The sequence below is a fragment of the Corythoichthys intestinalis genome, chromosome 19 (genome assembly GCF_030265065.1).
Source record: "Corythoichthys intestinalis isolate RoL2023-P3 chromosome 19, ASM3026506v1, whole genome shotgun sequence".
Lineage (NCBI taxonomy): Eukaryota > Metazoa > Chordata > Actinopteri > Syngnathiformes > Syngnathidae > Corythoichthys > Corythoichthys intestinalis.
The window spans coordinates 3,403,859-3,431,460 of NC_080413.1; the positions used below are offsets into that span (position 1 = coordinate 3,403,859).

The 27,602-nt window shown below is 36.9% G+C and overlaps 1 protein-coding gene across 3 annotated transcripts; it reads right to left on the reverse strand.

Annotated features, from left to right (window-relative positions):
• Positions 1–27,337, reverse strand: snx17 (sorting nexin 17). Of its 3 annotated transcripts, XM_057822753.1 has the most exons (15): positions 26,468–27,332; positions 22,847–22,921; positions 20,628–20,745; positions 16,609–16,673; positions 14,188–14,298; positions 14,033–14,123; positions 13,401–13,488; positions 12,938–13,007; positions 10,309–10,401; positions 10,014–10,217; positions 6,070–6,198; positions 5,844–5,921; positions 3,606–3,680; positions 3,498–3,539; positions 1–3,417 (listed from the first exon to the last, which is right to left on the reverse strand). In XM_057822753.1, exons 1-15 carry the CDS (start codon positions 26,525–26,527, stop codon positions 3,298–3,300), a joined length of 1,419 nt encoding a protein of 472 aa, XP_057678736.1. In that variant the 5' UTR covers positions 26,528–27,332; the 3' UTR covers positions 1–3,297. The 3 variants fall into 3 exon arrangements, with proteins under 3 accessions (XP_057678736.1, XP_057678737.1, XP_057678738.1); XM_057822754.1 differs by lacking the exon at positions 3,606–3,680 and having other exon boundaries at positions 26,468–27,337; XM_057822755.1 differs by lacking the exons at positions 1–3,417; positions 3,498–3,539 and having other exon boundaries at positions 3,647–3,680; positions 5,780–5,921; positions 26,468–27,337.
• Between the last annotated feature and the right edge of the window lie 265 nt (positions 27,338–27,602).

A 27,602-nucleotide genomic window follows, 5' to 3' on the forward strand; every position in this document is an offset into this window, starting at 1 on the left:
TAAACAGATGAATAACACCATTTATTGTTCGTCCAAGCATGACTATTGCTTACAGTTGAGATGTTTTATTTGCAGTTAGCTTCCCGAGGTTTGATTCTCTGTTCAAAATCATACGGATGAAGGCATAAAACCCCCCAAATTAAAAAAAAAAAAAGCACTTACTAAGACAACTTCCTAAGCGGAAGAACGCTTCACTGTTCATTTCGTTGCCAGCAATGCATGAACGTTGTTATTTTGCACCTCTGAGATGATCGTGACAATCACATGAAAATCTGTCAAAAAAATAATGTAAACACTGATAGGTCACGTTAGTCGATTTCTGCCGGAGGTTACACGAGCAACTCTATGAGGAAAAAGATAGCGTTAGTAAATGTGAATACTTTGCACGTACATATATATATTCATTTAAAAAAAAATAAGTGACGTCATCACGTTTATTCTTGTGCAAAACGCTTTAGTAAACTAGAATTTGGCATTTATGAAAAACCTTTTTTCAAAAACAAAAATCTGCCGTCGCCCCCGACTTTTTACAGTGTGCAAAATACAAGCGGCTGGATGATTGCTGTAAGAAATGTTATGCTGGTTGATCCAAAAAAATCAAAAATAAGATAAGGCATCGAGAATGAAAGACACTGGACACCTCCTTGGGTACACTGGCATTTTTGACGCCATTGACAGCGATAGACGTCCAATCCATGGGTCTTTAAGTATGAAAATTTCATTTTTCTTTTACTAACTTTGACACCACGTACTTTAATATTATGCATAACGCATGTTTTTTGAGACGCATTAAAGTGCATATAACACAAGAAAGCATGTTTATTTCACATGACCCAGTATTTCATTCTCCTGAATGAAATGGACCGCTTGGATGTGTGTGGAAGCGATCGATATATTCATTCAACTTTTTGAATCCCGCACCATGAAAATGACTGACTTCCGGCCAGAGTCTAGGGTTGACATAGTAGGCGGATGTGACGTCAGAGAATAAGATCATCTTCACCACATAGCCATACTTTTGTATGGAAAAGTACTGCGGATTCAGCTGATTTTGCGGATTAATTGGTTTATTTTTCACGTCACGCCAACCCAGTGTGTTGCAGGCATTTGTTGCTACACCAGGTTGAGTGGTGTGAGCCTTTTTGGATTTCAAAAAGATCCTGTTCACCGCGAAGAATGGGCAAAACAAGCGTGGGACCATTGGACGGACAAGGAAGTGAGTAAGCTACAGTGTAGTGCTGCAACGATTAATCGATTAACTCGAGTATTCGATTAGAAAAAAGATTCGAATTAAATTTTGCTGCTTGGAATATTCGTTTAATTAAAGTGGCGTTGTAATGGTTTGTTTTTTAAAGTGTTTGCATTTAGTTTAATTGATTTTGGTGGATACACTGCCCTCTAGTCTGCCTCATTTTACATGGCCAAATCCAGCTGCTCCCTGTTAAGACCAACATAAGCTAGGTTTTTGTTTGAGCTAATGTTTTTTAATGCATTCGTAATTTAGTTTAAAGGTATATTTAGCCAATTTTTGTGGGAATATTTATCTGAACCATTCGTTAAGAGCATTGTAAAAAAAAAAAAAAAAGGTTAGTTTTTCATTGCATTTAAGCTAGTGGACTTTTGCTATGTAAGTTAGCCAATTCTTCTAATGTTGTACATATGTAGATCCTTTTCATTATTATTTTTTTATACCGTTTGAGGCCCAGCTCAGGAATTTAAATTTTTTCATGTTTATCCGATTACTCCATTATTCGAACGAACTAGTTCATCGATTAATCGACTACTAAAATAATCGATAGCTGCAGCCCTAGTGTGTTATCAATCGTAATGAATTTTTTTAGGTAAGAACATTTTTTTTTCTTTCTATAAGATCGAGAAGTTTTTGAGTGAAAACAGTAAAAAAGTTTTTTTTTCCAGTCACTTCTGAGATGCAATTGTTGGCTGTTTTCAACAATGTACATCGAAAATAAAGACATTGATTGACTGAAAACGGTTCAATATTAGATGAAATGTCGTTTTCTCATGTATATTTATCATCGCTCCTTACCTTAAAAAAAAAAAAAAAAAAGTTTTATCCGATTACTTGATCAATCGATAGAATTTTCAGTCAAATACTAGATTACTAAAAAATTCGATAGCTGCAGCCCTACTACAGTGTATCACAAAAGTGAGAACACCCATTGCATTTCTGCAGATATTTAAGTACATCTTTTCATGCGACAACACTGACAAAATTACACTTTGACACAATGAAAAGTAGTCTGTGTGCATCTTATATTATAGCGTTAATTCATTTTCCCCTCAAAATATAGACCCCTAAACCCCTGGCAACAAAAGTGAGTAGACCTCTTTGAAAAAACGTACAACCCTAAATGTCCAAATTGAGTACTGCTTGTCATTTTCCCTCCAAAATGTCATGCGACTCGTTACAGGAGTGCTGTCAGCATTGCTGCAGAGATTGAAGAGGTGGGGGGTCAGCCTGTTACTGCTCAGACCATACTTCAAATTGGTGATCATGGCTGTCACCCCAGGAGGAAGCCTCTTCTGAAAACGGTACACAAGAAAGCCCGCCCGTCTCATCAGACCATATGACATGGTTCCAGTAATCCATGTGCTTTGTTAACATGTCTTCTTCAAACTGTTTATGGGCTTTCTTGCTAAAATTCATCTTAAATTTGACATCTTACATGATAGCATGAAGGTGATTAAAAATCAAGTCTGACTCGTGTCTTAAAATACGTAATTTTACTGGACTTAACTCATATCTCAAGGCGCCTCTTAAAAAGCTAAATTGTATTTTATATACCTGGTGGGCCTCCAGGTTTTATCGACGCATTCACTCCCAGCTCAGGAATATGTATAGTACTCACAGAGAATGCGCTGTGGTGGTTATTCAAAGAAAAATTACATTATTTCATTCAAAATGTTATTTGGACTGGAATCGAGCCTCTCCTAGTCCTTATGGATTGGACGTCTATCGCGGCCCATGGCACTGAAACCTGCTGCGTACCTAACGTTGTGTCCAGTTAGCGTACATACATAGCTGCAAGTCACTAACAGTTGATTTGGCACGTACGTACATATCTGTACATTCATTTTTAATTTTTTTCTCCGTGAATACTCTTACGCTCTCACTAGTGACTGGTCGCTCGAACGCTCGCGTGAACTGACTGACTTGCAGCATTGCAACATGATAAGAAAATAAAAATAAACTTGTTGGGGCTGGTTGCTACAAACCCTGCAGCGGTAAGACAGGACTATGTGTTGTGATGGTTGAGGGGGCGGGAAAGGGAGGGGCTACAGGTCGTCGTCGCCGATGCCCTCGAAAGCGTAGTTGCCGTGGAAATCGCCGCCGCTGATGTCGTTGGAGGAGTTGGAGGCGCTGATCCCTCGTAGGGACACGGAACTCAGCTTGGTCTGCGACGGGAAACGGCGTTACGTCGTCGGGTGTCATTGACGGAGATAGACGTCAATTGGTTCGGCTGGGGCGGACTTACCGAGAGTTTGATGATTTGCTCGCGGTTCTGGTCAGGAGAGTCCTGCATGGAAGCAGAAGAGATCAATAAAGGTTGGAGGGGCTCGTGGTGGGCCGGTTTATTTTGTACCAGCAGAGGGGGGGATTTCACAGATTGCTGACAGTCGGGCCGCTGCGTGGAGCCATTGTGTCGTTTTTTTGACATCTGAGCGGGATAGAAAACACGAAAGTATATTTAGATATGCTAGTAAAAAACTTTAAAAATGGCATTGCAAGTTTTTGGATTACATATAATATTCTTTTACTTTATTGTTTAGTAGAATCTTATTCATATGTGATTGTGATTTACTAAAATATGTTTATTCCATGTTAAAAGTGGAAGAGACATCCAATCAAAAAATACATATACGGTATATATATATTGACGCATATTAATTTACTCCAGTTTTTTAAAAAAAATGTTTTAATTTAGCATTAGAAAGCTAACAATGTTAAAACTTTATTTTCTAGATGAATGTTCACTTTTTTGAAAATTAAAAAACTAAAAAAATACCAATTGTTTAAAAAGGAATTGCAGCTTCCAATTGACATATTTATGAACAGACTCATTCAATATTCTGAAAATATTTTAAAATATACATTTGCTATGTATAACACACACACACACACACACACACACACACACACACACACACACACACACACACACAAATTATTCCTTCGCAGTGTTAAATTGATGAATTCATCCATTCAATATTTTAAAAAGTATTAAAAATAATGCTTTTGCATAGATGTTTATGAACTCACTTATTTACCATTTTAATTTCATTTAAAATATTAAATAAGGCCTTTGAAGTCTTAAATTGCAATTTATAAACGCACCCAAACAATAAAAAAAATTTTTTTTAAATTTTGAATTAAATAATGTCTTTGCCGTTTTAAACTGACATTGGTAAATACACCTATTTTTTATAAAAAATATTTTCTTTAAAAACGGAAGTAGTAAATGTGACCTGATATTTAAAAAATACTCGCAATTTTTTTTTTTTTAATGAAACAGCTTAGCAGTGTTAAAGCAACACTTGGTAACTTTTCAGTTTAGGTCGATTTTGGACAAAAGCAGTAGTGTTTTGCCTTAAGGAAGACTGCTTTTCCCATGAGGATCAGCGCACACCCGCACAGTGTTGTAAAATCATCAGTCAATCAAAAATCAATCGCTAAAAAAAGTTAAGAGGACATTCTACTGCCTTTTCCACCGTTCTCTCTCTCTCTCTCTCTCTCTCTCTCTCTCTCTCTCTCTCTCTCTCTATTATTTGTATGATCCAAAATAAAAATATTTAAAAATAATTATTTTGCCTTTGTTTGATTAAAAAAAAAATGTTTGAGAAATATATACAACTTAAAAAAATAAATATGAGAATATTTTCTTTTAAGAGGTTAAAAAAAGATTTGGATTGGAATTTGGAATTTTTAGGACAATCATTTACAGACGACATTTACAGAAATCTGAAAGTTTTTTTCCCAATTGTATTATTAAATTATTTTTTATTTTTTAAATTTTTATTTAACTGAACAAAATATTTACTATGTATTCATTTATATTTAGAATTTTTACAGTCCACCCCTTTTTGGGTTCATTGCTTTAAATTCCCTGCAATTTTTTTTTTCTTTCATAGAAAAGTTTTTTCCCCCTTTTTTATGTTCTTAATTTTTTTAAATTTATTTTTCTTTACACAAAATATTTAATATTCATTTATAATTTCAGAATATTTGCAGTTTTTTTCCTTTTTATATTCAAATATTTTTTGTCCTGAAACAGAATATTTATAATGCTTTTTATTTTTTTAGAATATTTAGTTCCCCACCCCTTCCCTTTTGATTTAAAGCAACACTTGGTAACTTTAAAGTTTCGGTCGATTTTATCGACGCCGGTGGACAAAAGCAGTTTTGCCTTAAGGAAGACTGCATTTCTCATGAGGACCAGTGCACACCCGCACAGTGTCGTAAAATGATCAATCAATCAAAAATCAATCCCGGTCGCCTGCAGATGGATTAAACAACATTTCTGTTTCCAGCGACTGTGTGTAGGACGAATAATCATAAGGTAATGAATCCAGTTATGGCTAAACAATAGCATGATGGTTAGCAACCGTGTGGCTTAGTGTGGCAAAGGGTTCCTGCCACCCTCCTCAAAAAAGCGATACAGACCCCCTCAAGAAATTAATGAGGTGTCATTCAACTAGTTATCAGTCGACATATCATCACAAATGTTATGGAAATATTTTACAAAGGTTGAAAAGTTACCTAGTCTTTCTTTAAATTGTCATTTCCAAATTCACCCATTGAATATTTCAAAATTCAACTGAACCTTCTTAATGCTGCCTCCCGACTTCTTCACCATCAACTCGTCCACCATCGACTGAAGACAAATACTCATCATGATAGCCTGAAAGCATGCACACATTACAGTAATCACTATTAGCGGCTCATCGGCTGCCGTTGACGGCGACAGACGTCCAATCAGTTTGGACCGGGAGGATCGTCTGTCGCTCTGTTGATAAACACAGGGTGCTTAGACTCATGCACGTGCTCACCTGCTGGCTAGTGATGGTGACCCACCGCAGACGGTCCTTGCTCATCAGGTACTCGAAGGCCAGCTCCAGTTTGACGTCGCATTTGTTGGACCCGCACGGGTTGCTGGTGCCGTTGGCTATCGGGACTTGCTGCGGAACGATCAATCGAAAAACAAACCGTCGATTGGGATCATTCAGGTGGAGACCGGATATACAGAATGAGCAGAACGGTGCAAAGAGGAAGGAAAAAAAAAAAAAAAGACTAACGACGGTGGACAATGAGCTCAGGAATTCATCACCCCGTGAGAAAGAGGGGTCTGTAGAGATGAGCTGTCATGCTTGACAAATCAAGTCGGTCAGTGGTGATGTCCGGGCTTTTTGATTAGGGATGATGCCAAAAAAATGTTGTAAAATGGTGAAAATAAATGCAGAAAGTGCATGTCTATGTTGATCAAAATGGATGTCGAATGCCTCGTCAAAGAGGAAATGATGCAAATGAAAAAATTGGTGAAATAAAATTAAATAAAGCACATTTGCAATTATATACTATGTGTTTATATATGGCGGAAAAAACAGACAAAACTGAAAAAGCATTTTCTGCTCTTGCACCCCTCTTTAAAATAAACTACTGTATTTTAAGCCAAAAGAACTGTTGTGTTTGATAGAACAATATGTCTATATGCTGCCATTCATGGCGCACTAAGCCTCAAAACTATTTTTAATCTGTCCGTTTTACCCTGAAAGCCCCCATTTACAGACGTCGCGCAACCGCTTTTGTTTCAACCTAGCCATAAAAAGAAGGTAAGCAATTACATTTATTATTTAAAATGCCTGTCATTTTTAGCTTAGAATCAATAATTGATGTCTAAATTTGAGGAAAAAAAAAAAAAAAAAAAAAAAGACTTTAAAAAATCATTCACTCGCATATTTTAAACTTTTAAACGAATTACGTCACAATGAAAAATTTGGCGTCTGTAAAAAAGTCACGGATATCTACCTCATAACTATCGCTTAATTGTATTTTTTTTGTTACTGTCGCATTTTCCCCGATATGTTAGATGATAATCGATCCGAACAAAAAAAAAAATTGAAAAAAAAAAAAACGTTTAAAAGGGTAATTATATGAAAAAGAAAATCTCAACCACTCCTTGTTGTCTGCAATTTCTGCATTGCGACCCTTGTTATATCACCATGTTTCACCCATGATATCCGACAAAAATCCGGATGTGGCCATTCACAGCTGTGTCTTGACACTCGGTGATACATGCAACATGGAGTTCTTGGATCGAAACAAGGTCAGTACACGATAATATCTCATTAAAATAGTGGCGTCTTTAATTCTGCTCTCGCGTGCTCTCCCCTCCAATTAGGGTTTTGCTGTTTAAATTAAAAAATTTTTTTTTAAATGCCTTCCTGTTCAAAATATTTGTTCCCTCAGAAAATTGAGATTTTAAGCTGTCCAATGATGTATCACACATGCATTTCGGACAATTTTGTAAATTGGCCAAATTAAGGGTCTCAGAGCAGGACTTCAAGTCACCTGAGTGTTTTCCACCATACATATAATGTTTATGTTTAACCCCGCCTGGCATTATAGCGCACTAGCGTCCCCTGGAGGATGACGTCTGCAGGGTCGCGATTTCATCTGATTTAGAATTCAGGCCATTAAGGGGGAATTATTCAGAACGAGGAAAATGTCGTTTCAATCTCTCTACTCCAGTATTTTTAAAGGATATTCTTTTTATCTCAGTATTTTTCTCCAATTGCTAAATAAATGGTATGGTCGTGGCAAATGACAGTCTTGTGCTAAATGGAATATGAAATATTCAAAATGCATTGATTCAGTACGACATGGCAAAGTTATTCCATAATGGTCAAAACGATTGACTTCTTGCACCTACCGAATGATATTTTATGCCACCGGAGTTATTCCGGCTTTTGTCATTTCCCTGCCCCGGCTTTGGAGGGCGTAAACAAACCAGGAGGCGTGACTGTTAGCCGACATGCTAACCTGAACCAAGCGGCTAACAAAGTCTTATTCTCGCTTTCAAAGCGAAAAATCACACAAAACTAGCTTGGATCATGTCACACAGTAGCGGGGTTGTCGACTGTCTTCACTTATCGGCAACTCCGGTGGCAAGCAAGTTACTGCTCGTCGTTCCCTTGCTGCGGGCAGGAGAGCTTGTTTGCCGGGGAATCGGCTGGAGAATGACCGCCGGACAAACTGGCTGACGTCGAAGGAGTGTGTAGCTGCCTGAGCCCAACCCGAGGATAGTGGTCTATTGCCGGGAACACGAAGAGGGCAGAGGGGGCTGGAAGTCTGGACGACATGAAGAACTGCACGAGCATGAGTCGAGTATAGCGCTCTCCCGGGGTGCACGCGAAGACGACCGATGGGGGTGTGCGACAAGCTGTCGGCCGTATGGCATTCTCGGTGGACAAGGAGCAAGCCACAAAATGCAAGCCACCTCCTTATCAAAATGATCCCAGTATTTGACACAATACAAAACACGATGTTTACAAACTTCCTCTTAAGTCCAATGGTCCCACAGTTGCCGGACTTGTTTTGGCCAATCTCGGGGTGGGGGTTTTTGAAACCTAAAAAGGCTCACACGCCTCTCACTGGTCCGGCAACAAAACCCTGCAGCACATTTGGCTTGCGTGATGCAAAAAAATTAATTAATCCGCAAAATCAGCTGAATCCGCAGCCCATCTGCATGCTATAAAGTAATCCTGTATTGTGACATACTGACGCAGGTGACGTCACATTCGCATTCCTCCTCAAAACAGGAAGTTATTCATTTTCATGGCCCGGGATTCCAAAAAATTTAATATATAAATCGATCACTTCCACACACATGCAAGCGGTCCATTCCATTCAGGATCATAAAATATGAAATGCACATGCTTTTTGCTGTCACAGGCACTTTAATGAAATAACGGTAAATGGAAATCATCAGGGTAAATAGGCATCTTTTAACATAACTAGGGCTGTCAAACGATTACATTTTTTAATCGAGTTAATTACAGCTTAAAAGTTAATTCATCGTAATTAATCGCCATTGAAACCATCTATAAAATATGCCATATTTTTCAGTAAATTATTGTTGGAATGGAAAGACACAAGACGGATATACAGTGGGGAGAACAAGTATTTGATACACTGCCAATGGGTTTTCCCATTGACAGTGTATCAAATACTTGTTCTCCCCACTGTATACATTCAACTTACAGTACAAAAGTACTGTATTTGTTTATTATAACAATAAATCAACAAGATGACATTAACATTATTAACATTCTCTTAAAGCGATCCATGGATAGAAAGACAAGTAGTTCTTAAAAGATAAATGCTAGTACAAGTTATAGAAATTTTATATTAAAGCCCCTCTTAATGTTTTCGTTTTATTAAAATTTGTAAAACTTTCAATCAAAAAATAAACTAGTAGCCCGCAATTGTTGATGTCAATAATTACACCATGCTCACTCATGGTACTAACCCATAAAACCAGTTGAACCCAAGAGCCAGCAGACGACGCCAAACACCAAAAAAACAAGTAACAAGTGGACATTACACTGTACTGTCATTTTAATGTTTGAGCGAGGCATGTGCGTTAATTGCGTCAAATATTTAATGTGATTAATTTAAAAAATTAATTACTGCCCGTTAACGCGATATTTTTGACAGCCCTAAACATAACATTTTAATTTTTTCGGATAACAGCTGCGACATCGGTAAGTTGTGTTGTTTAGGCTAGCGTCGGGATGCTCCTGAGTATAAGTCGCAGGCCCAGCCAAACAATGGAAAAAAGGTGCGACTTACAGTCCAGAAAATCGGTCATTCCTATAAACTGGTCATATTTCCAATCAGAGTCTCTTTAAAATATATTGCAGAGGGGGGCTACAAATGAAGGTCGTCGCTCTCTAATTATGCTAATGAAGGAAGCTCGCCAAAAACAACTTACCGAGGACGTGACTCTCCAGCAGCGCATGCGCGTGACCTTGAAGCTGCCCTCCTTCATCTGCTCATTGGGCAGCTTGACGTGAAAGTTGAGCTCGTTGTTGCCGGCGCCGACGATCACCTGGCAGCCCTTCTCGGGGAAGTCGGTGGCGCACGGGTCGAACTTTATGTAGCCGTAATACTTCAGCGTCTGGCCCAAGTGGATGAACTAAACGCAAAATTATGTCATTCAAAATGGTACTAATTCATTTGGACGTCTATTGCCGTCAATGGCAGCGAAACAATCATTTACTGCGTACTTCTTTCTTAGAGCCTTTCTCCTGCAAGGACTTGAGCTGCCGGTGTTGGTCTTTGTTGACGAGCATCCAACCTCGCTCGATGTCGGACACCGTCTTGTTGGACAAAAAGCACCAAAAAATGGACTCTTCTGAAGAGTTCGACACCAATTTGTGGATTTTTCCACGCTAACTAGCGTCATGCTAACTTGCTTCATTTATTATAGTTAGTGTAATGGTGTCATTGCTACTTTGGGTGGGTTTAGAGTCTAGCGACAAGCAAAAGTTATCCATCAACACTTAGCATTTCAAGTTAGCAGTGCACGAGTACAACGCACCTTTAGCTTTGTTGCAACCTTTGCTACGTAAAGATTCTTGGTTAAGGCTAAATATAGGTGTTTGACATTTTTTTAATAAAAAAAAAAAAATTAAGTTTGCTACGACAAAGCTGGTATGATAGCATGCCGCTAGCAAAGTTTGTTAGGCACTATGTTTTTTTTTTTTTTTTTTTTTTTTTATAAGGAAAGAATTCTCCGTCCAAAGGTTGGTGTCATTACAGAAGAACAATTTAAGACAAGACTTCAAAGGAACGGATACCCGCAGTTTGCTATGACAAAGGTCTCTTGCTAGCAAATTGCTAGCTAAATTTGTGAGTTATTATGGGGATTATGTAAATGAATAAATCTCCATCTGACTCTTGGTGTCATTAAAGAAGAACAAAACAGATTTTATTAAAAAAAAAACACCCACAATTTTTATGATAAGGCTGCTATGCTAGCACGTTGCTAGCCAGGTTTGTGAGGCACTATAGGGATTATACAGTGGTATGAAAAAGTATGAACCTTTTGGAACTTCTTAAATTTCTGCATAAAATCACCATAAAATGTGTTTCGATCTTTGTCAAAATCACACAGATGAAAATACGAAAAATATGTCTGCTTGAACTAAAATCACCCAAACATTTATAAATTTTCATATTTTAATGAGGATAGCATTCAAACCATGACTGAAGTGGGAAAAATAAGTAAGTGAACCCTCTGCCTAAGGACACTTAAAGAACAATTGAAACCAATTTTTACCAAACATTTTAAGTCAGGTGTGTGCCCAATCACTGATGAGTGGTTTAAAGCTGCGCTGCCCACAATAAAACACACACCTGGTAAGAAATGTCTTGATGAGAAGCACTGTCTGATGTGCAACATCGTTCGGTCAAAAGAGCTGTCTGAAAACCTGCGATCAAGGATTGATGATTTGTATAAAGCTGGGCAAGAATACAAAACCATCTCTAAAAGTCTGGAAGTTCATCAATCAACAGTCAGAGAAGTTGTCTACAACTGGAGAGAGTTTGGCACAGTTGCTTCTTTCCCAAGGAGTGGCCATCCACCAAAGATGATGCCAAATGTTCAACGCAGAATACTCAGAGAGGTAAAAAATAACCCTAGAATGCCTGCTAAAGACTTACAGAAATCACTGGCACAGTCCAATATCTTTGTGCACACATCAACTATATGTAAAACTATGGCCAAGAATGGTGTTCATGGGAGGACTCCACTGCTGTCCAAAAAAAAAACATTGTTGCTCGTTTAATGTTTGCAAAAAGGTACTCGGACACTCCACAGAGGTTTTGGCAAAATATTTTGTGGACTGATAAAACCAAAGTTGAATTGTTTGGGAGTAACACACAACGTCATGTGTGGAGGAAAAATGAAACGGCTCACAAACATCAACATCTCATCCCCACTGTGAAGCATAGTGGAGGGAGCATTATGATCTGGGGCTGTTTTGCTACCTCGGGGCCTGGACAACTTGTAATCATGAATGGAAGAAAGAATTCAAAAGTTTTGCAGGAAAACCTGAGGCCGTCTGTCAGACAGATGAAGAGGATTGATACTGCAAGAAGACAATGATCCAAAACACAGAAGTAAATCAACTTCAGAATGGTTTCACAAGAACAAAATACACATTCTGGAGTGGCCAGGTCATGCTGTGGCAATGACCGAAAGACGGCGATTCATGCCAAAAACCCAGGAATCTGAGAACTACAGCAGTTTTGTCAAGATGAATGGGCCAAGATTAGTCCTGATCAATGTGCCAGACTGATCTGCAGCTCCAGAAAGTGTCTGGTTGAAGTTATTGCTGCCAAAGGGAGGGCCACAAAATATTAAATGTGATGGTTCACTGACTTATTTTTCCCTGTTCTGTCATTGTTTGCATTCTATACTCATTAAAATATGAACCTATTTAGTAAAAGCACTGTTTTTCTTCATCTGTGTGATTTTGAAAAAGATCAGCTCACATTGGATGGTGATTTTATGCAGAAATGTGAGAATTTCCAGAAGGTTCAGATACTTTTTCATACCACTGTATAGTACCTAAGAAGGCTCCATATGATGTTTGGTGTCAGTGCAGAAGAACATTAAGACATACTTCAGAAGACGTTTGCTACGACTTAGTTTCTATGCTAGGGCTAGCGCGGACAGCCGTTAGCTCAGTTATTTTGGGGATTTAATGACAACTGTCTGCTGCAAGCAAACAAGTCACATCAAATTGGGATATTTTGTTTTCTTTTGGGTAATTGGAGTGATCTTTTCTTTAATCTTATTAAATTTGGGAGGTGCTTCTTATAGTAAAGTGTCGTATTTACGGTACTTACCTGGGCGTAAAGCAAATTCAGTCCAACTCGGTTGTCCATCACGTCACCATCATACACCATGTCCCAGTAGCTACACAAACACAAACACCAAAATGAGCCCTACTCAGACAATCTCATCTTTTTAAAATCCCGCTCGCATAAACTTTTCTCTAACACCGCCGCTAATTTTATACTGGGATGCACTCCTCCTTTCGGGGGGTCGGTTAGTGGTGGGCCTTCCGACTTTTTTTTTTGCATTCCATCTTCCCCCGCTGTCCCACATGCAGAGCAAAAGTAGGTCAGGAGGACTTGGAAGAGTTCCCTTGAGGCACAAAGCGAGTCAACATCCAGAGTTGGAGCGCGGGCGACGACCATTTGCGAGCGTGAATGATGGCGAAAGCTAGCAAAGCGCACAATTCCCCTCTCATGCAGAATAACTCATAAATCAAAAAAGTGGTGTATTATTAAGAAACGTGGACTTTACCTTTTCCGTAAGAGGATGTGATATTCTGAGCTGTGTAGGCTGGTGATGGACACGTAAGGCAGCTCAAACTCTTGAAGTTTCCGGACAACTAAGAGGAAAAACAGCTGGAGCTCAGCAGGAAGTATAACAATACAATAATTCAGTAACTTTTGCAGTTAAAAAAAAAAAAATTTTTAAATGGACTGTTGCAGACCAATTGCATCACTCGAATGTTTGCCTTCAGCCTCAAACTTGGAAGTTATCCTCATGTTGGCTCAGTTTCCAGACTTATTGAGAAAGACCAGAACCTTCATTCATGACTCCTGGCACAGGTTTGCTTGATGTTTTGGTCCGTATTGGGGGGGGTAAAAAGGGCTCTTACAACTAGGCATGTGCCGGTTACCAGTTTCAAGGTACAGTATATCACAAAAGTGAGTACACCTCTCGCATTTCTGCAGATATTTAAGTATATCTTTTCATGGGAAAACACTGACAAAATGACACTTTGACACAATGAAAAGTAGTCTGTGCGCAGCTTATATGATAAAGAGTTAATTTATTTTCCCCTCAAAATAATTCAAAATACAGCCATTAATATCTAAACCCTGGCAACAAAACTGAGTTAAATTAGTAAAAGAGGAATTTTAACGTACATGTAAGACCTCCCTCTTCTCCTTCACGGACGAGAAAGAGACTAAAGTAGGCCACGAGGTCTTCGGGGAGATCCAGTTTGGTTGCGACGACCTTCAAACAAAAGAACATTTAATCAATTCTGTGTACAAACTGAAGATAAAAAAAGATGGCTTACATCCAGAACGTCTTCTGTCTGATCGGAGCTGAGAATGTTGACCGTCACCTTCTGACCGTTGGATAGGCAGATATCTAAAGCAACTTCCGCCGTGGGAATCTGTTGAGTTTCCTGGAAATGGCATAAAAGATTAGCAGCAAAAATCCGAATAGATATTGTTTTTTTAAATATAACATGAATGTTCACATAAATAAAAACTTTAATATATTAAAGTGTAAATAATCTCGGAATAAATAAATGTTCAACCAAATAAATACTGAAATAATAGCATCTTGACACATACTTTTTAAATAAATGAATGAATGTTAAACCCCCACACTCAATTTTACACAATATACAATAGTGCTGCAACGATGAATCGAGTAGCTCGAGTAATTCGATTAGAAAAAAGCTCGAATCAAATTTTGCTGCTTCTGGTTTTCGTTTAATTATAATGGCGTTGTAATGGTTTGTTTTGAAAGTGTTTGCATTTAATTGTATTGATTTGGGTGTATACACTGTCTTTTATAGGCAACAGTGCAATAGTGAATACGACATAACTCACTGAACATGGCTGAATCCAACTGCTCCCTGTCAAGACCAACATAAGGTTACTTTTTTTTTAGCTAATAGGTTATTTTATGCATTTGTGATTTACTTTATCAGTATATTTAGCCGTTTTTTGTGGGAATATGTGTTTTAACGATTTGTTAAGAGCATTGTTTAAAAAATGTTAGCATTTTAGAACATTTAAGCTAGCGGACTTTTGCTATACTAGTTAGCCAATTGATTCTTAGATCTTCATTTATTTATTTTTTTAGGCCTTTTCAAGCTAATGTCAGGTATTTCAATTTATTTGTAAATGAAGGTGCATTTCTGTCTAGTTTGAAGAAACACTCGGGGAATTTTATTTTGTATTCACATGTTCTTCAGACAGGCATGAAAATAGGTTAGGGCCCAGGGGTTGAAAAGGTGAGAATTGTGTGGAGGAACTATGTTCCAGTACACTGTACAACTAACGACTGTACCAAACGACTAATTTTTTGCTAAATAGTCAGCCGACTATTTTTAGAATTAGTCGAATAATTTTTCCCTTTTTTTTTTTTTTTTTTAAACTGATTTAGCAATGAAATTTTTGATGACAATTATTACGGTAATTCACAAAAACATTTTGTAACACTTATTCTTTATTAAAGTACAAATAAACACGTAAATAACAACAATAAATCACAAATAAACAATGAGGTCAAATGCTGATAACATTAACTAGTGCAAAAGAATGGAATGTAAACCGATTCATAACACTGACTTTGCCTTTCCAACAAGATTCAAAACAATTCTTAAAAAATAATCTAGCATTAATATTTTACTGTAGTATACTACGATATATAATAGTAATAATGATTGCCAATCAGATTTTTCATGAAGGATGTCATTTTATACCTATTCTCAGTGTAGAATCTCAATTCTGAAGTATGTGGGATTAACTCCCGAAATCGTAATTTATATGACGAACATGACGTGCTTTTATTTTGAAATGTTTACCGGAAGTATGTTCGCTAAACCGCTAACCGTAAGCTTTACACTATGCAAAAAAACTTTTTCTTTTTTTCATTGTCTGTGGTGTCAGTAATCATTTTTTCCCATTTTATTTTTTTGCATTTTTTTGCAAATGCTGTTAACCAGTGATTTCTCATGTTTGAAGTGTCACCTTTTAACCGCAAGTTTGCGTTTTGGAGAAGACTGCCAATGTTTTATAGCAGGCTAAAGTAGGTTGTCTTTTTCTCCATTAGCCTCAATGTAGCAATGCTAACATTTATAGTGTTTACAATAGATGTGTTTCCTTATTTTGTATGTCTTAACTTTAAATCTACGGCGTGTTGATGACCAATAAACATTTGTGACAGGAAGTGGAGTCTCATATGCCATCAACACGCACGAGTATACGCATGCACAAATGTATGCACGCACGCACACGACGAAAAAACGCAGCCGTGAAAATTACCGCCCTCATTTTTACTTACCGTGCGATAAATGGATACATTGCATACCGCAACAGGCTTAGCTACTTCAATAAAACATGTCGTTAGTTAGTTAAATGGACTTACAATCTGCCATCTGTCTGTTGTCGTCTTCCAAAATTACAACTGGGTAACGACGCAGCCACGACTGGCATTCAAGAGACAGGACACAACAGTGTACCCTCCTATGTTTCGTTGAAATAAATCAAAGTTGGCCACTCTGGTGCGCTTTTTGGCTTTGTGCCGCTTTCCCTGCTTGCATACCAAGCGTCTGACATTAAAAAAAATCACCCGACAGCGACATATATTTCCATAATTCTCAGTCGCCTACAACAGTTGGTTAAATATTCATATAGAATTTTGCACAAAGAAAAGGAAATAAATGAGTCTGAGTAGCTGATGACGCACGTGAAGCACCGACCTGCTGTGCTTTTCTTAGGAAGCTGTTGAACACCTCGCTAGCTCCGAGCAGCGGGTCCTGGCGCACTGTGGAAAACAAATACACGTCAACCAACTATAAATGTGTATATCACTAAAAAACAACAACAACTATCAACTACCTATAAAAACTAAGCCTTTGTCGTAAGCTCAACAGCTTGTACACTGTGTTCATTTTTCCAGGCCGATTCCGTGACGTAACACATCCGCCGCGCGCAGACCGACCGTGAGCAAACACCCGCTCCAACAACGCCCCCTTGTTCCACGGCGGCACTGAGAGGATTAAAACAGACCCGCTTGGGCGTCCAGCGCCAGCTCGGCAAACTTGTTTGTGTACGCGCAAGGTTCAGATTAAGGGTAATATGCTTAAAAAGCCAGGGATGAAAGTCCGCTTTCGTTGCAGGAGGGGTGTTTTCTTCAACGCAATCAGAATTAAAGCGCAGCCGATTAGCAACAAAATATGAGTTGTTCACAGCCACGGACGGCGATAGATGTCCAATCTGTTTTCACTGTAGCGCAAACGACTGACACCATGTTTAGCCATTTTTTTGTTAAAAGCGGGCTGGGAAAATCACTGAAAACTCTCCCAAGTCCAAATGGATTGGACTCGGGGTGTGACAAAATATCGAAATGGTGATATCTCATGATACTTTGTGTCCCAAAAGGTTATCGATATGCTCCTGCCAAGAATCAAGATATCGTTTTAAAAAGGTGTCAATGTTGGGGAAAAAAAAAGGTTGCTACCAAAATCTTCCACCATCATAGGCTACGTTCATACTACAGGTCTTAATGCACGAATCCGATTTTTTGTCATATCCGTTTTTTTGGCGTGCCCGTTCAGACTGCTTTTATCCATTGAGACCGTTCAAGTATTACGCATGCGCACTAATTCGCAGTCCGACACGCGCTAAGCAAGAAGACCCGCATGCGCAGAAGCATCAAAACAAATGACACACGTCATCCGTCATTCCAGGGATTTCATGTTTTGCTTTTCAAAAGGAGGACACAAATAACAGACATAAATAATCCCCGTTTAGGCTTATATTCAAAGTTTATATGGATGGATAGCATGCACGCACTGTCCGTGCACGTCACACACATATGGGCAGTTTGCCCCGACTCTCTCTCGGCTGTGTAAGCAATGTTGAAATATTGCTCACTTGTAACAGAGAAAACTGAGCATTCTCAGGCTTATCCTCAACCCATTTTTATTTTTTATGACTGTTGTGAAGCCCAGCCCTTCCCCGAAAGCCGTGTTCACTGCAAGCTAGGCGCTAATAACGCACAGGTGCATCGCTACGGTAACGACTCTCTCGCTATTTGATGGCGTAATTGCTACATGAAATCCGATTTGCGGGACTGGACAGTACAGACCGCCGCAACAGTCTGGAAAAATGTGGCCCAGATCGGATTTAGACCACATACGAAAGTGACCCAGATCGGATTTGAAATGGTCCCGTTCTATGCGACTTGTCACGTTCAGACCGTCAAGTTAATGCCTCACTCGAGTCGGAAAAACACGAAAAAATCGGATTCGTGCATTAAGACCTGTAGTATGAACGTAGCCATAGTGTCTCAGTTAACTCTTAGGTTGCCATTGACGGTGCTCGACACCCGATCCCTATAGACTGGGAACCTTCGTTCATTCGAAACCAGAGCATTCACAGTCATTCTGTCCGGTTTTCCACGTCACTTACTGTTCATTTTACAGGGTCCCCCCAGGATTGATAAATCTAAATTCAAGACTTTTAAGACCTTTTTTAATGCCATTTCAACTGAAAATTAATACTTTTCTCGCACCCATTATTTAGATCATATTGAATCATATTAAAAAAGTAAAGCACTGAACATCAAATTTAACCTCAATTACTAAGTGTGTTTGACAAAAGAATGCACATTTACTAAAGATAAATTTAAAACACATTTAAATATAAAGTCTTTCAGATTTTTTTTCCCAGGATAAAATGGATTTTACACTATTTTTGTAAAGTAACTTCAGAAATTTGCAAGACAACAGGTTTCCCTTTTAAGAGGACCAAGTCAAGGTGGTACGTTGGTGATTGTCAAGTTGGTCAGCTTAACTGTAAAGTGCTTGGGAAAATCTTGCGATTGGCAGTGAGAGTTTAAAAAAAAACAGCCACTAAATGGCAGTAGTTTACCATTAATTACCACAAAATAAAAAAGCTACACATGACCATTTCCCTTGGTAATTGCTTTTTTCTAATCTCATTACAAGAAGTATACAAAACACATGTTAATCCTTTGTTAGCTATTGAAGACATTTCTTTTAATCAGATAGAGAAAATCCATACTCTTATTCAATCAAGAAAAACATTTAAATATACCAGGAGGTGTTTTACTATCACCTACATTATAATTTGCCTATCACCATGCCATGTTATTCAGATCAACGTTACCCCGCACTCGTTCCAATATCCAATAGACAGTGTCAACCGTGTTGTGTATCTGAGAGTGATGGTGAATCTACGACTCCGGTTTATCCATGCTAAGGCTAGTGCACCTGCCAATACCCCATTGAACATGGCTAACTCTTGAGTTAAAACTGCAAAATTCACATTCATTCGAAAGGCAAACCGTGCGTAATACATTATTGCATCTAACACATTTTAATTGGACAAATTGGCAACTTACTTTGAAATATTAAGCAGGTCCACTGCCTTCGCATGACCCATAAACTGTGACCATAAGTATCTGGATGCGACTTGGTCGCCGATCCAATACCTGACATGCTGGTCCAACTGTTTGGACTTGGTTGTCTTGAGGCTTTCGTCGAATATAACAACTAAGGCATCTGAGCAGTTCCTTACGTTAGCACACAGTACTGTTCGATTGCCTGCTGTTGTGATGTTTATGCTAATGATGCTAACAGCGCGCACGCACGAGGCGCATTATGATTTCTCGTGCAGTGCATCGTAAAAATTCTACGCGTCATCTTCGTTATGGATTAAAAAAAAAAAAAACTTCATCACGGATATAATTTAGGTTGCACTGAGATGTTCTTCAAAATTAAAACCACGGTGAAAAAATTCCAGACTTACGGCAGCTAATTTAATACTTTTAATACCTTTAATAATGGAAAACTAAATTCAATGCTTTTTTAAATACTTTTAATAACCCGCGGGTACCCTGTTTTATTGCATTTACAGGTCATTTCCTGTTGAGTCACTGCCTATGCATTTGGGTGATTCCCAGGTCACTTACTGTTCTGTAACTCAACATAAACAGGAAGTGATCCATAAAATACCCCAAAAGCAACAGGAAGTAACTGAAAATCAACAGGTAAATGACCTTAAATGGTCCAAAATGAATTTTGATGTCTTCTTCAGACAATCATCTTTGTAAATCTCCCTGGAACGGGACCAAACTAAAGTTCCAGCATCATCACCTTGTCAAAAGTTAAGAATCTGCATTGGACAAGGTGTCAAGAGTCAAGAATCTGCATTGGACAAAGTGATGATGCTGGAACTTTTGTTTGGTGCTGTTCCAGTGAGACCTTAAATGGCCCAAAATGACCTAATTGCCTGGCATTGGCTGCCGCTGACGGCCACAGACGTTCAATCCGTTTAAAGTGAGAGGGATGGCAGAGAGCACCGTCCCACTTCAAATGGATTGGACGTCTACTAGTGAAACTCATTCCAATTCACAGCAGAAGCTTGTTTTTCTGTTTATTAGTTGTTTGTAGAATATCCTAGAATGATTTCCTGACCAATGTAGCGAAAATCGTTGTATCGCCATATCGTCAAATCATGGTTATCGTGAGCTTTGTATCGCAAATCGTATCGTATCGTGAGGTACCAAGAGGTTCCCACTCCTTGATTGGACACTTATCTCTGTCAATAGCAGGGAATGAGCTAACCTTCTCTACAAACTTGAGGAGTTGGTTCAAGTAAAGCAATAAGGTCACATATTTTGACAGCTAAATCAGCCACCCAAGTTTGCAAAATTCCGCTTTCAGTTCCTTAAAAAGAAACAAAAACCCACCCGCTTGCATGTACTTCTCCAGCAACTCCCGCCTTTGCTCCACCTCAGCCAAGGTCAGCGTGAAGATCTTCTTCGGGGGGAAGGAGGGCACCACGTTGCTGCCGTATTCCTTTTTTATCTGCGAGCACAAAAGGCAATCAGGGGCGCCGCACGTACGTCTGTTGCCGGGCAACTGTCAAAGGAGATGACACGGACACCGGGACAGCCGTTTGCTTATTTATCACGCCTTCGTGTCAGGCTTTTTTTTTTTTTTTTTGGTCTCCCAAGCTGGAAAATCTGAAATCATTTGACAATGAGTAGTGGAAGGTTCTGCTTTTGTGTTTTGCCCCGTCCGTCTGTGGCCATTTGTAATAACAAAAATAACGGCTGCCCGCATGAAAACACAGCTGCCAAAGCAACACATGGCGCTTCAACGGTCGCGCTAGCCAATCGGAAGGATGGAGGAAGTCCTAACTCCTCACTTTAGAGAAATCTCTGTATATTTTTTTCCTAAATATACAGTGCATCTTATTTTTAATGCTTTTGTTTTTTGTCCCCCGCTACCATTTTTTATTTTTATGTTTTTTGCAATGATTTCAATTTTCTTTTTATATTTTTATATAATTTAAATTGTGTGACTTTTCTATTTTGTTTATTTGCATCATTTTCATGTTTTTTTTAAATGATTCATTTCTAGTTTTTTAATTATCTCTTTTTATTTTCATATTTTTCCCTGTAACTGTTATTTTCTTTTTCTTATTTTCAGTTTTCCATCTTTTCTGGGGTTATTTTTATACATATATTTTTTTTCAATTATTCTTTCAGATTTTTTATATATTTATATAATTTGTTTGACTCTTCCATTTTCTATTTATTTGCATCTTTTTCCTTTTTTAACTAACTTAAACAATTATTTAAATTGTCTATTTTTTAATTCCCAATTTTCTGCTTTCATTTTTATATTTCTTTCCCGTTACTGTATTTTCTTTTTTGTATTTTCTGTTTATTTTACATCTTTTTCCAGATATTTTTTTGTTGGAGTGTTTTCATATTCTTATAATTTTATATAAGTCAAATTGTTTGAATTTTCCATTTTTTGTTTATTTGCATCTTTTTAATTTTTTGTTTTGATAAAATTTTATTTTCATGTTCTGAAGCTATCCATTTTTTCTTTTTTTTTCTCCTGTTTCTGTATTTTCTTTCTTATTTTGTTGATTTTCCATCTTTTTCATCTTTTCAGTTATTTTCTTAATTTTAAAATGTTTTTTATTTGTTTTCTTTTTTCTGCTTTTTAAAAAAAAAATCTTTTTCTGTATGTTCTAACTTTCTGTTTATTTTATATCTTTTTTCAGATTTTTTGTTTAGTTTTTTGAAGTTTTTTTTCATATTGTTCTGATAATTTTATATTTAAATTGTTTGAATTTTCAATTTTGTCCATTTCTTTTTCCAGTTTTTTTTTTTATATATATATTTTTTAATTTAGTCCCGCTTTTTATTTCCTTTTTCTGCTTTCATTTTTATTTATTTTCTTCTTTATTTTTCATCTTTTTTTTTTTTTTTTTTTTTTAAAGTTTTTTTCTTTCATTTTTTTCCCTTTTTCTGCTTTCATTTTTTATCTTTTCTTGTATTTTCTCATTTTCTTCAGATTAAAAAAATGTTTTTCTTCATATTTTTCTTATTTTATATTATTGAAAATGTTTGACTTTTCTGTTTTTTTTTTTTTTGCATTTTTCTATTCTTTAATTTTTTTTGTTTCTATTTTTCATCTTTTCCTGTATTTTTTTTTCTATTTTCCCACCTTTTTTCATATTTTGTTTTTCCCTTATTTTTTTAAAATGTTTTTTACTTTCTTTTTTCAATGACAATTTTTTTTCCTGCATTTTTGTTTTTCTTATTTTCTTTTTCATATTTTTCCAAGGTTTTTTTGTTTTCATTTATTTACTTTTTATATAATTTTTCCTGTTATTTAAAAAAAAAAACACGCAGACTGTTATATTCCATCAATACGCTCATTATGTCAAAACATCGCAAATCAATCACTTTCCATTGACACCAATGGAAATGCACATCAAAAATTAGCTGATCTTCTCAGAGGATAAAGAATATCACTTGTACCTCAAGACACTGCTGTATATTGTTTGAATTTCTATATTAGAGTACTGTATTTCACTGTAATGTACTCTATATTACTGTATTTGACTACTATGTTTTTGATACGTTGCATCATGGGATAGCCTTACCTGCTCGTGAAGCCCGAGGAGTTGACTGTAGCGAACCCGACAGTGCAGAACGCCATTGACGTGGATGTTGTAAGCCTGTGTGAGAATAAAAAAACAAATAAACCTTCACTCGTACTTCAAATAAATTGGACGTCTATCACCGTCAAACACTGAAACACGTTTTCATCAAGAGAAACCACAAAATTGGCGAGAAGAAAAAGGAAATGGGTCACAGGAAGTGCAATCTACATGCTTGCAGTTAGCATACGTGCACTTTACTTCTCGCTCGCTTGTGTCGAGTGAATATTTACAGTCAACAACGCCGTGAGTCATCTGTCCAAACAAGCGAGGACGACGACACGGCTAATTTTGCAACGGGAGGAAACGTGTCTGGCCTTTTCCGAGAGAGAGAGAGAAGGTGAAAGAGTGCGGAAGAGTCAATGCACGCAGACAGGAAGGAACAGTGACTTAGCACAAAAGCAGCTGCTTTCATCCAAGAGTTATAGGACAAAAAAAATCTGAATGTTCAGGGGTTTTTCTCCTTTTTAGTTTTAATTTAAAAAAATTAAAAGGAGGCCAGTCTACTGCCATTTTCCCTGTTTTTAAATCAATTTTTTATTTGTATGATTCGAAATAAATTTTTTTAAAAAGAATATTTTTTTTTCCTTTTTTCGTTCGATATAAAACATGTTTGAAAAAGAGTTAAAAAATAATAAATGTGAGAATATTTTCTCTTAGGAGGTTTAAAAAAAAAAAAAAAAGAATATTTAGACTGGAATTCGGAATTTTTTTGGGACAATAATTTATCCGAACATTTCCTTTGTATATTTGATTTTTTATTTTTTTTATTTTTTTTTTACTGAACACAATATTTACTATATATTTATTTAAATTGAACATTTTTGCTGGTTTTTTTATTTTTCCATTTTCAAAAGGTTTTCAAAATATTTTTTTCCTTTTGTATATTTATTTTTTTGTTTTTTTTTACTGAACAGAATATCTACTATATTTTTGTTCATTTATTATTATACATTTAAATTTAAAAATTTTTGCCGTTTTTTAAATTCATTTTAGTTTTGCTGAGAATTTTTTTTACAGTTAGTTTTTTCCCCCTTTTTTACATCCACTTAATTTTTTTTACTTTATTTTTCCATTAAACAGAATAATTAGTATACATTTATAATTTTACAATATTTTTTACCTTTTATATATATTTTTTTCCAAAACAGTTTATTATACTTTTTTTTTTTTTTTAATTTATTCATTTTTTAAATGTTTAGTTCTACACGCCCCTCCTTTTTGATTTAAAGCAACACTTGCTAATTTTACAGTTTTGGTCGATTTTAGCGACGCTGGTGGACAAAAGCGGCAGTGTTTTGCTTAAGAAAGACTGCTTTTCCCCATGAGGACCAGCGCACACCCGCACAGTGTTGTAAAATCATCAATCAATCAAAAACCAATCTCCCGGTCGCCTACAGATGGATTAAAGAACATTTTTGTTTCCAGCGGCTGTGTGAAGGATGAGTAGTAATAAGCTAATGAATCCAGTTGTGGCTAAAAAATAGCATATGACGGTTAGCAACCGTGTGGCTTTGTGTGGTTATACCCCCAACCCCACCCGAACACGTCAGCACTGACAAGTTCGGTCATTGTTTATTCTGTATATCCTGTTAGCCTCCTTTTTTCCCCTCCTCAGACAAAACTTTTTGTCTCTTTTGTTGCTCTGCCATCTTCTGTCTTTATAACAAATGGGGAAAAGGAGGACGTTACGTATGCCGTAAAGCAGTCAGCACATTTGTATTTTTTTTGTTGGGTGTGTGGCAGGGTTCCTGCCACCTTCCTCAAAGTTAATTAGTGTCGGTGAAAGCAATACAGAGCTTCTCAAGATATATAAGAGGTGTCATTCAACTAGTTGTCAGTCCACATATTATCACAAAGGTAATGAAGATTTTTTTATAAAGGTTGAAATGTTTGGAAAATATATACGAGTTAAAATAATAATAAATATGAGAATTTCCTTTTAAGAGGTTAAAAAATTCGACTGGAATTTGAAATTTTTAATTTATCCTAACATTTCTTAACAATTTATCCTAACATTACAGAAATCAGAATATTATTTTTTTTGTATATATTTCAATTATTTTTCATTAAATTTACCATATAGTTTTTTTATATTTATATATATATATATTTTTTTTTTACTGTTTTTTTCCCCTTTTTGTGTGTGAATTTTTCATTAAATTTACCATATAGTTTTTTTATATTTAGAATTTTTTTTAACTGTTTTTTTCCCCCTTTTTGTGTGTGACTGTTTTAATTTTGCTGGGAAAAAAATATTTTTTTACGTTCACTTAATTTTCATTTACAAAAATCTAATATACATTTAAAATTTTAGAATATTTGCAATATTTTTTCCTTTTCATATTTAATTTTTTTTTCGAAACAGAATATTTATTATACGTTCAATTTTGTAAATATTTAGTCCCTCCTCCCTTTTGATTTAAAAAATGTTTTAAAATATGTATATTTAAATAAAATTTCTCATTTATCATAAGCGGGCTCCATAAAAAAAGTAGATTTGGACTCGTCTTGGCAAAAATTTCTCTTAAAGACTCATCAATAATAAAAAAAAGTAATTTAAGTCGATCGGTTGTTTTGGCAGCGCTAATTTTAATAATTCTGTGTGGTTACGAGCCAAAATAAGGCAGCAACTATGTAAGAAGTTCCATGCTACTCCCAATAATGCTAGCATAGCTTGATAATACCTCCTCATATTGGTATATTTTCACACACAAGTGCATTGTGGGAGTTTTAAAAGCCTTCGTAGGTCTTGATGACACAATTCTGAATCATTGACATGTTCATAACACCTCAGTCATAAGTATTACAACTATGATTTTTTGTTTTTCTCAAGATTTGTCAAACTGCTTAAGCTGGATTTGAAATAAATTCTTAACTAGCGTTCCAACGTGAACCTGTTGTGAAACACAGGCAACAAATTAGTTAAGCCACTAGTTCCAAAGTCCAAAGAGCTCATCGCCTTCCTGAAGCTGGGTCAATGTCAATGGCAAAATTCCTATTCAAGAATTGTGCAAAATCAAATATACACCAACAAGAAATTTCTGTTAACCTGCAGTAGTTCAAACACAAATAACTATAACACTTTTGCAATCAAATATAGTATCCGGACACATTTCAGGATCGATACTTTTGACATTGCTAACTCAAAGACTGTTTCATCTGAAGCTGAATGTAGCAACATTTATTACGGTGATGCTCTTCATCACAACAGGAGGAAAGCCAGGCAGTTCCCTAGCAACAAAACTTCACATATTTAAGAAACACCATCACGTATTTGCTTGGAGATTGAAGCTAAAATTCACAGTATTAGAAGATATGTTTTGTTTACTGCATCTCCAATAGATGTTTCTTCCATGAACACAACCTCAAGAATAAGAATTTAACATTTAAAATAACGGTTACATTCAGAAGTATATCTTCAGTATGTCCCTGAACGCCTCGCGCGATGTGCTACAGCTGTTTTCCATTTTATTAGGAAACCCTGCAATGACCTCATGCTGCTTTTCGCCCAGGTTTCAATATAATAAACTATGAAAAATACAGATAATTTTTCATGCTCACCACATAGGTAGATCCATTTTCCCCCGAACGAACCTCAGTTTCGGGTATGGAAAAATGCATGTTGAGCAGTACCTGAACGCCACCTCGGCTAACGAGGCTCAAGGCGCCACAGTTGTGAAGAAGTAAAAAGACTAAAATTTAAAAGTCCGCCGCAGAGAAGGTCGCTGGTGACAAAAGATGTACGGGAGGCATCCACACGGTTCCTCCACGGCTCGCTCGGTCCAGTAGCGCCGTGTCAGGCTGCAGGAGAGGCGAGTTAGCATCCACCTCCGGGCAAGCTAGCTTCCACATAAAAAAATAGAAAACTTCTCCCACGTCGGTGATAAACTTTTCAAAAAGCGACGGCAGCCATGTCGCGACTGTGGAGTAATCCCACTAAAACCAGGAGTGACGTTCAATTGTCTTTCGTTACTAAATTTCGAGTGGTTGTGGAGTTAAAACGAGTTTAAAATGCTCAATTGCAACACAGCGCACTTTCGCCAAACAGATGTCGCTAACTGGATGGAAGATGCAGCTGGTTTCTGCAGATTCGATGGAAAGAACCATTAGCTATGTAAGGGGGGGGGGAGTGTTTTTATTTTTATAGTTCGAGTGGCTCCGTCAGCCACTATAGTTGACAAATTAACATTTCAAATGTACTTTAAAGCTAATGTAAAGCCTTTGGTGGAAAAAATGTATTAAAAAGGTACTCATTTAAACATTCAAACATTGTTTGTCGTACGCACGTAATGACACATTGGAACCGCTGCGGCACACACCATTTTCTATCCTACGGGGGAGGTTTAATCAATACTGGGTGAAATAACTGCGTGTTTTATTGTTGTTTGACCACTTATGTGAAATAAAAGTTTTCTAAATAAAATATTAAAGATATTTACCTAGGTTGATAAGACGCAACTTCTTGGCATGTATTTAATCGCCCCCCTTTGATTTGGTGCGACCCAAAGTGACAGCGGGAGAAGGCGGCACACATACGTGTACAGGTACTGTTTTAACCCCATGCAATATGTACTTTAGTATTATTGTTTGTTGTCATGCACAGTGTCTTGTAAATATATACTTTTGTACAAACATTAAATTGATAAAAAATAATAATGTAAAATAAAAGAAACGTTTGGGAAGAACTTCCGGTCAC

Coding starts and splice junctions, on each gene's coding strand:
- snx17 (XM_057822753.1), bottom strand. CDS start 26,527: ATGCATTTTTCCATACCCGAAACTGAGGTTCGTTCGGGGGAAAATGGA. Junction 14,299..16,608: donor TCCTAAGAAAAGCACAGCAG/GTCGGTGCTTCA, acceptor TGCCATTTCCAG/GAAACTCAACAGATTCCCAC. Junction 10,402..12,937: donor TGAATTTGCTTTACGCCCAG/GTAAGTACCGTA, acceptor TTGTCCAACAAG/ACGGTGTCCGACATCGAGCG.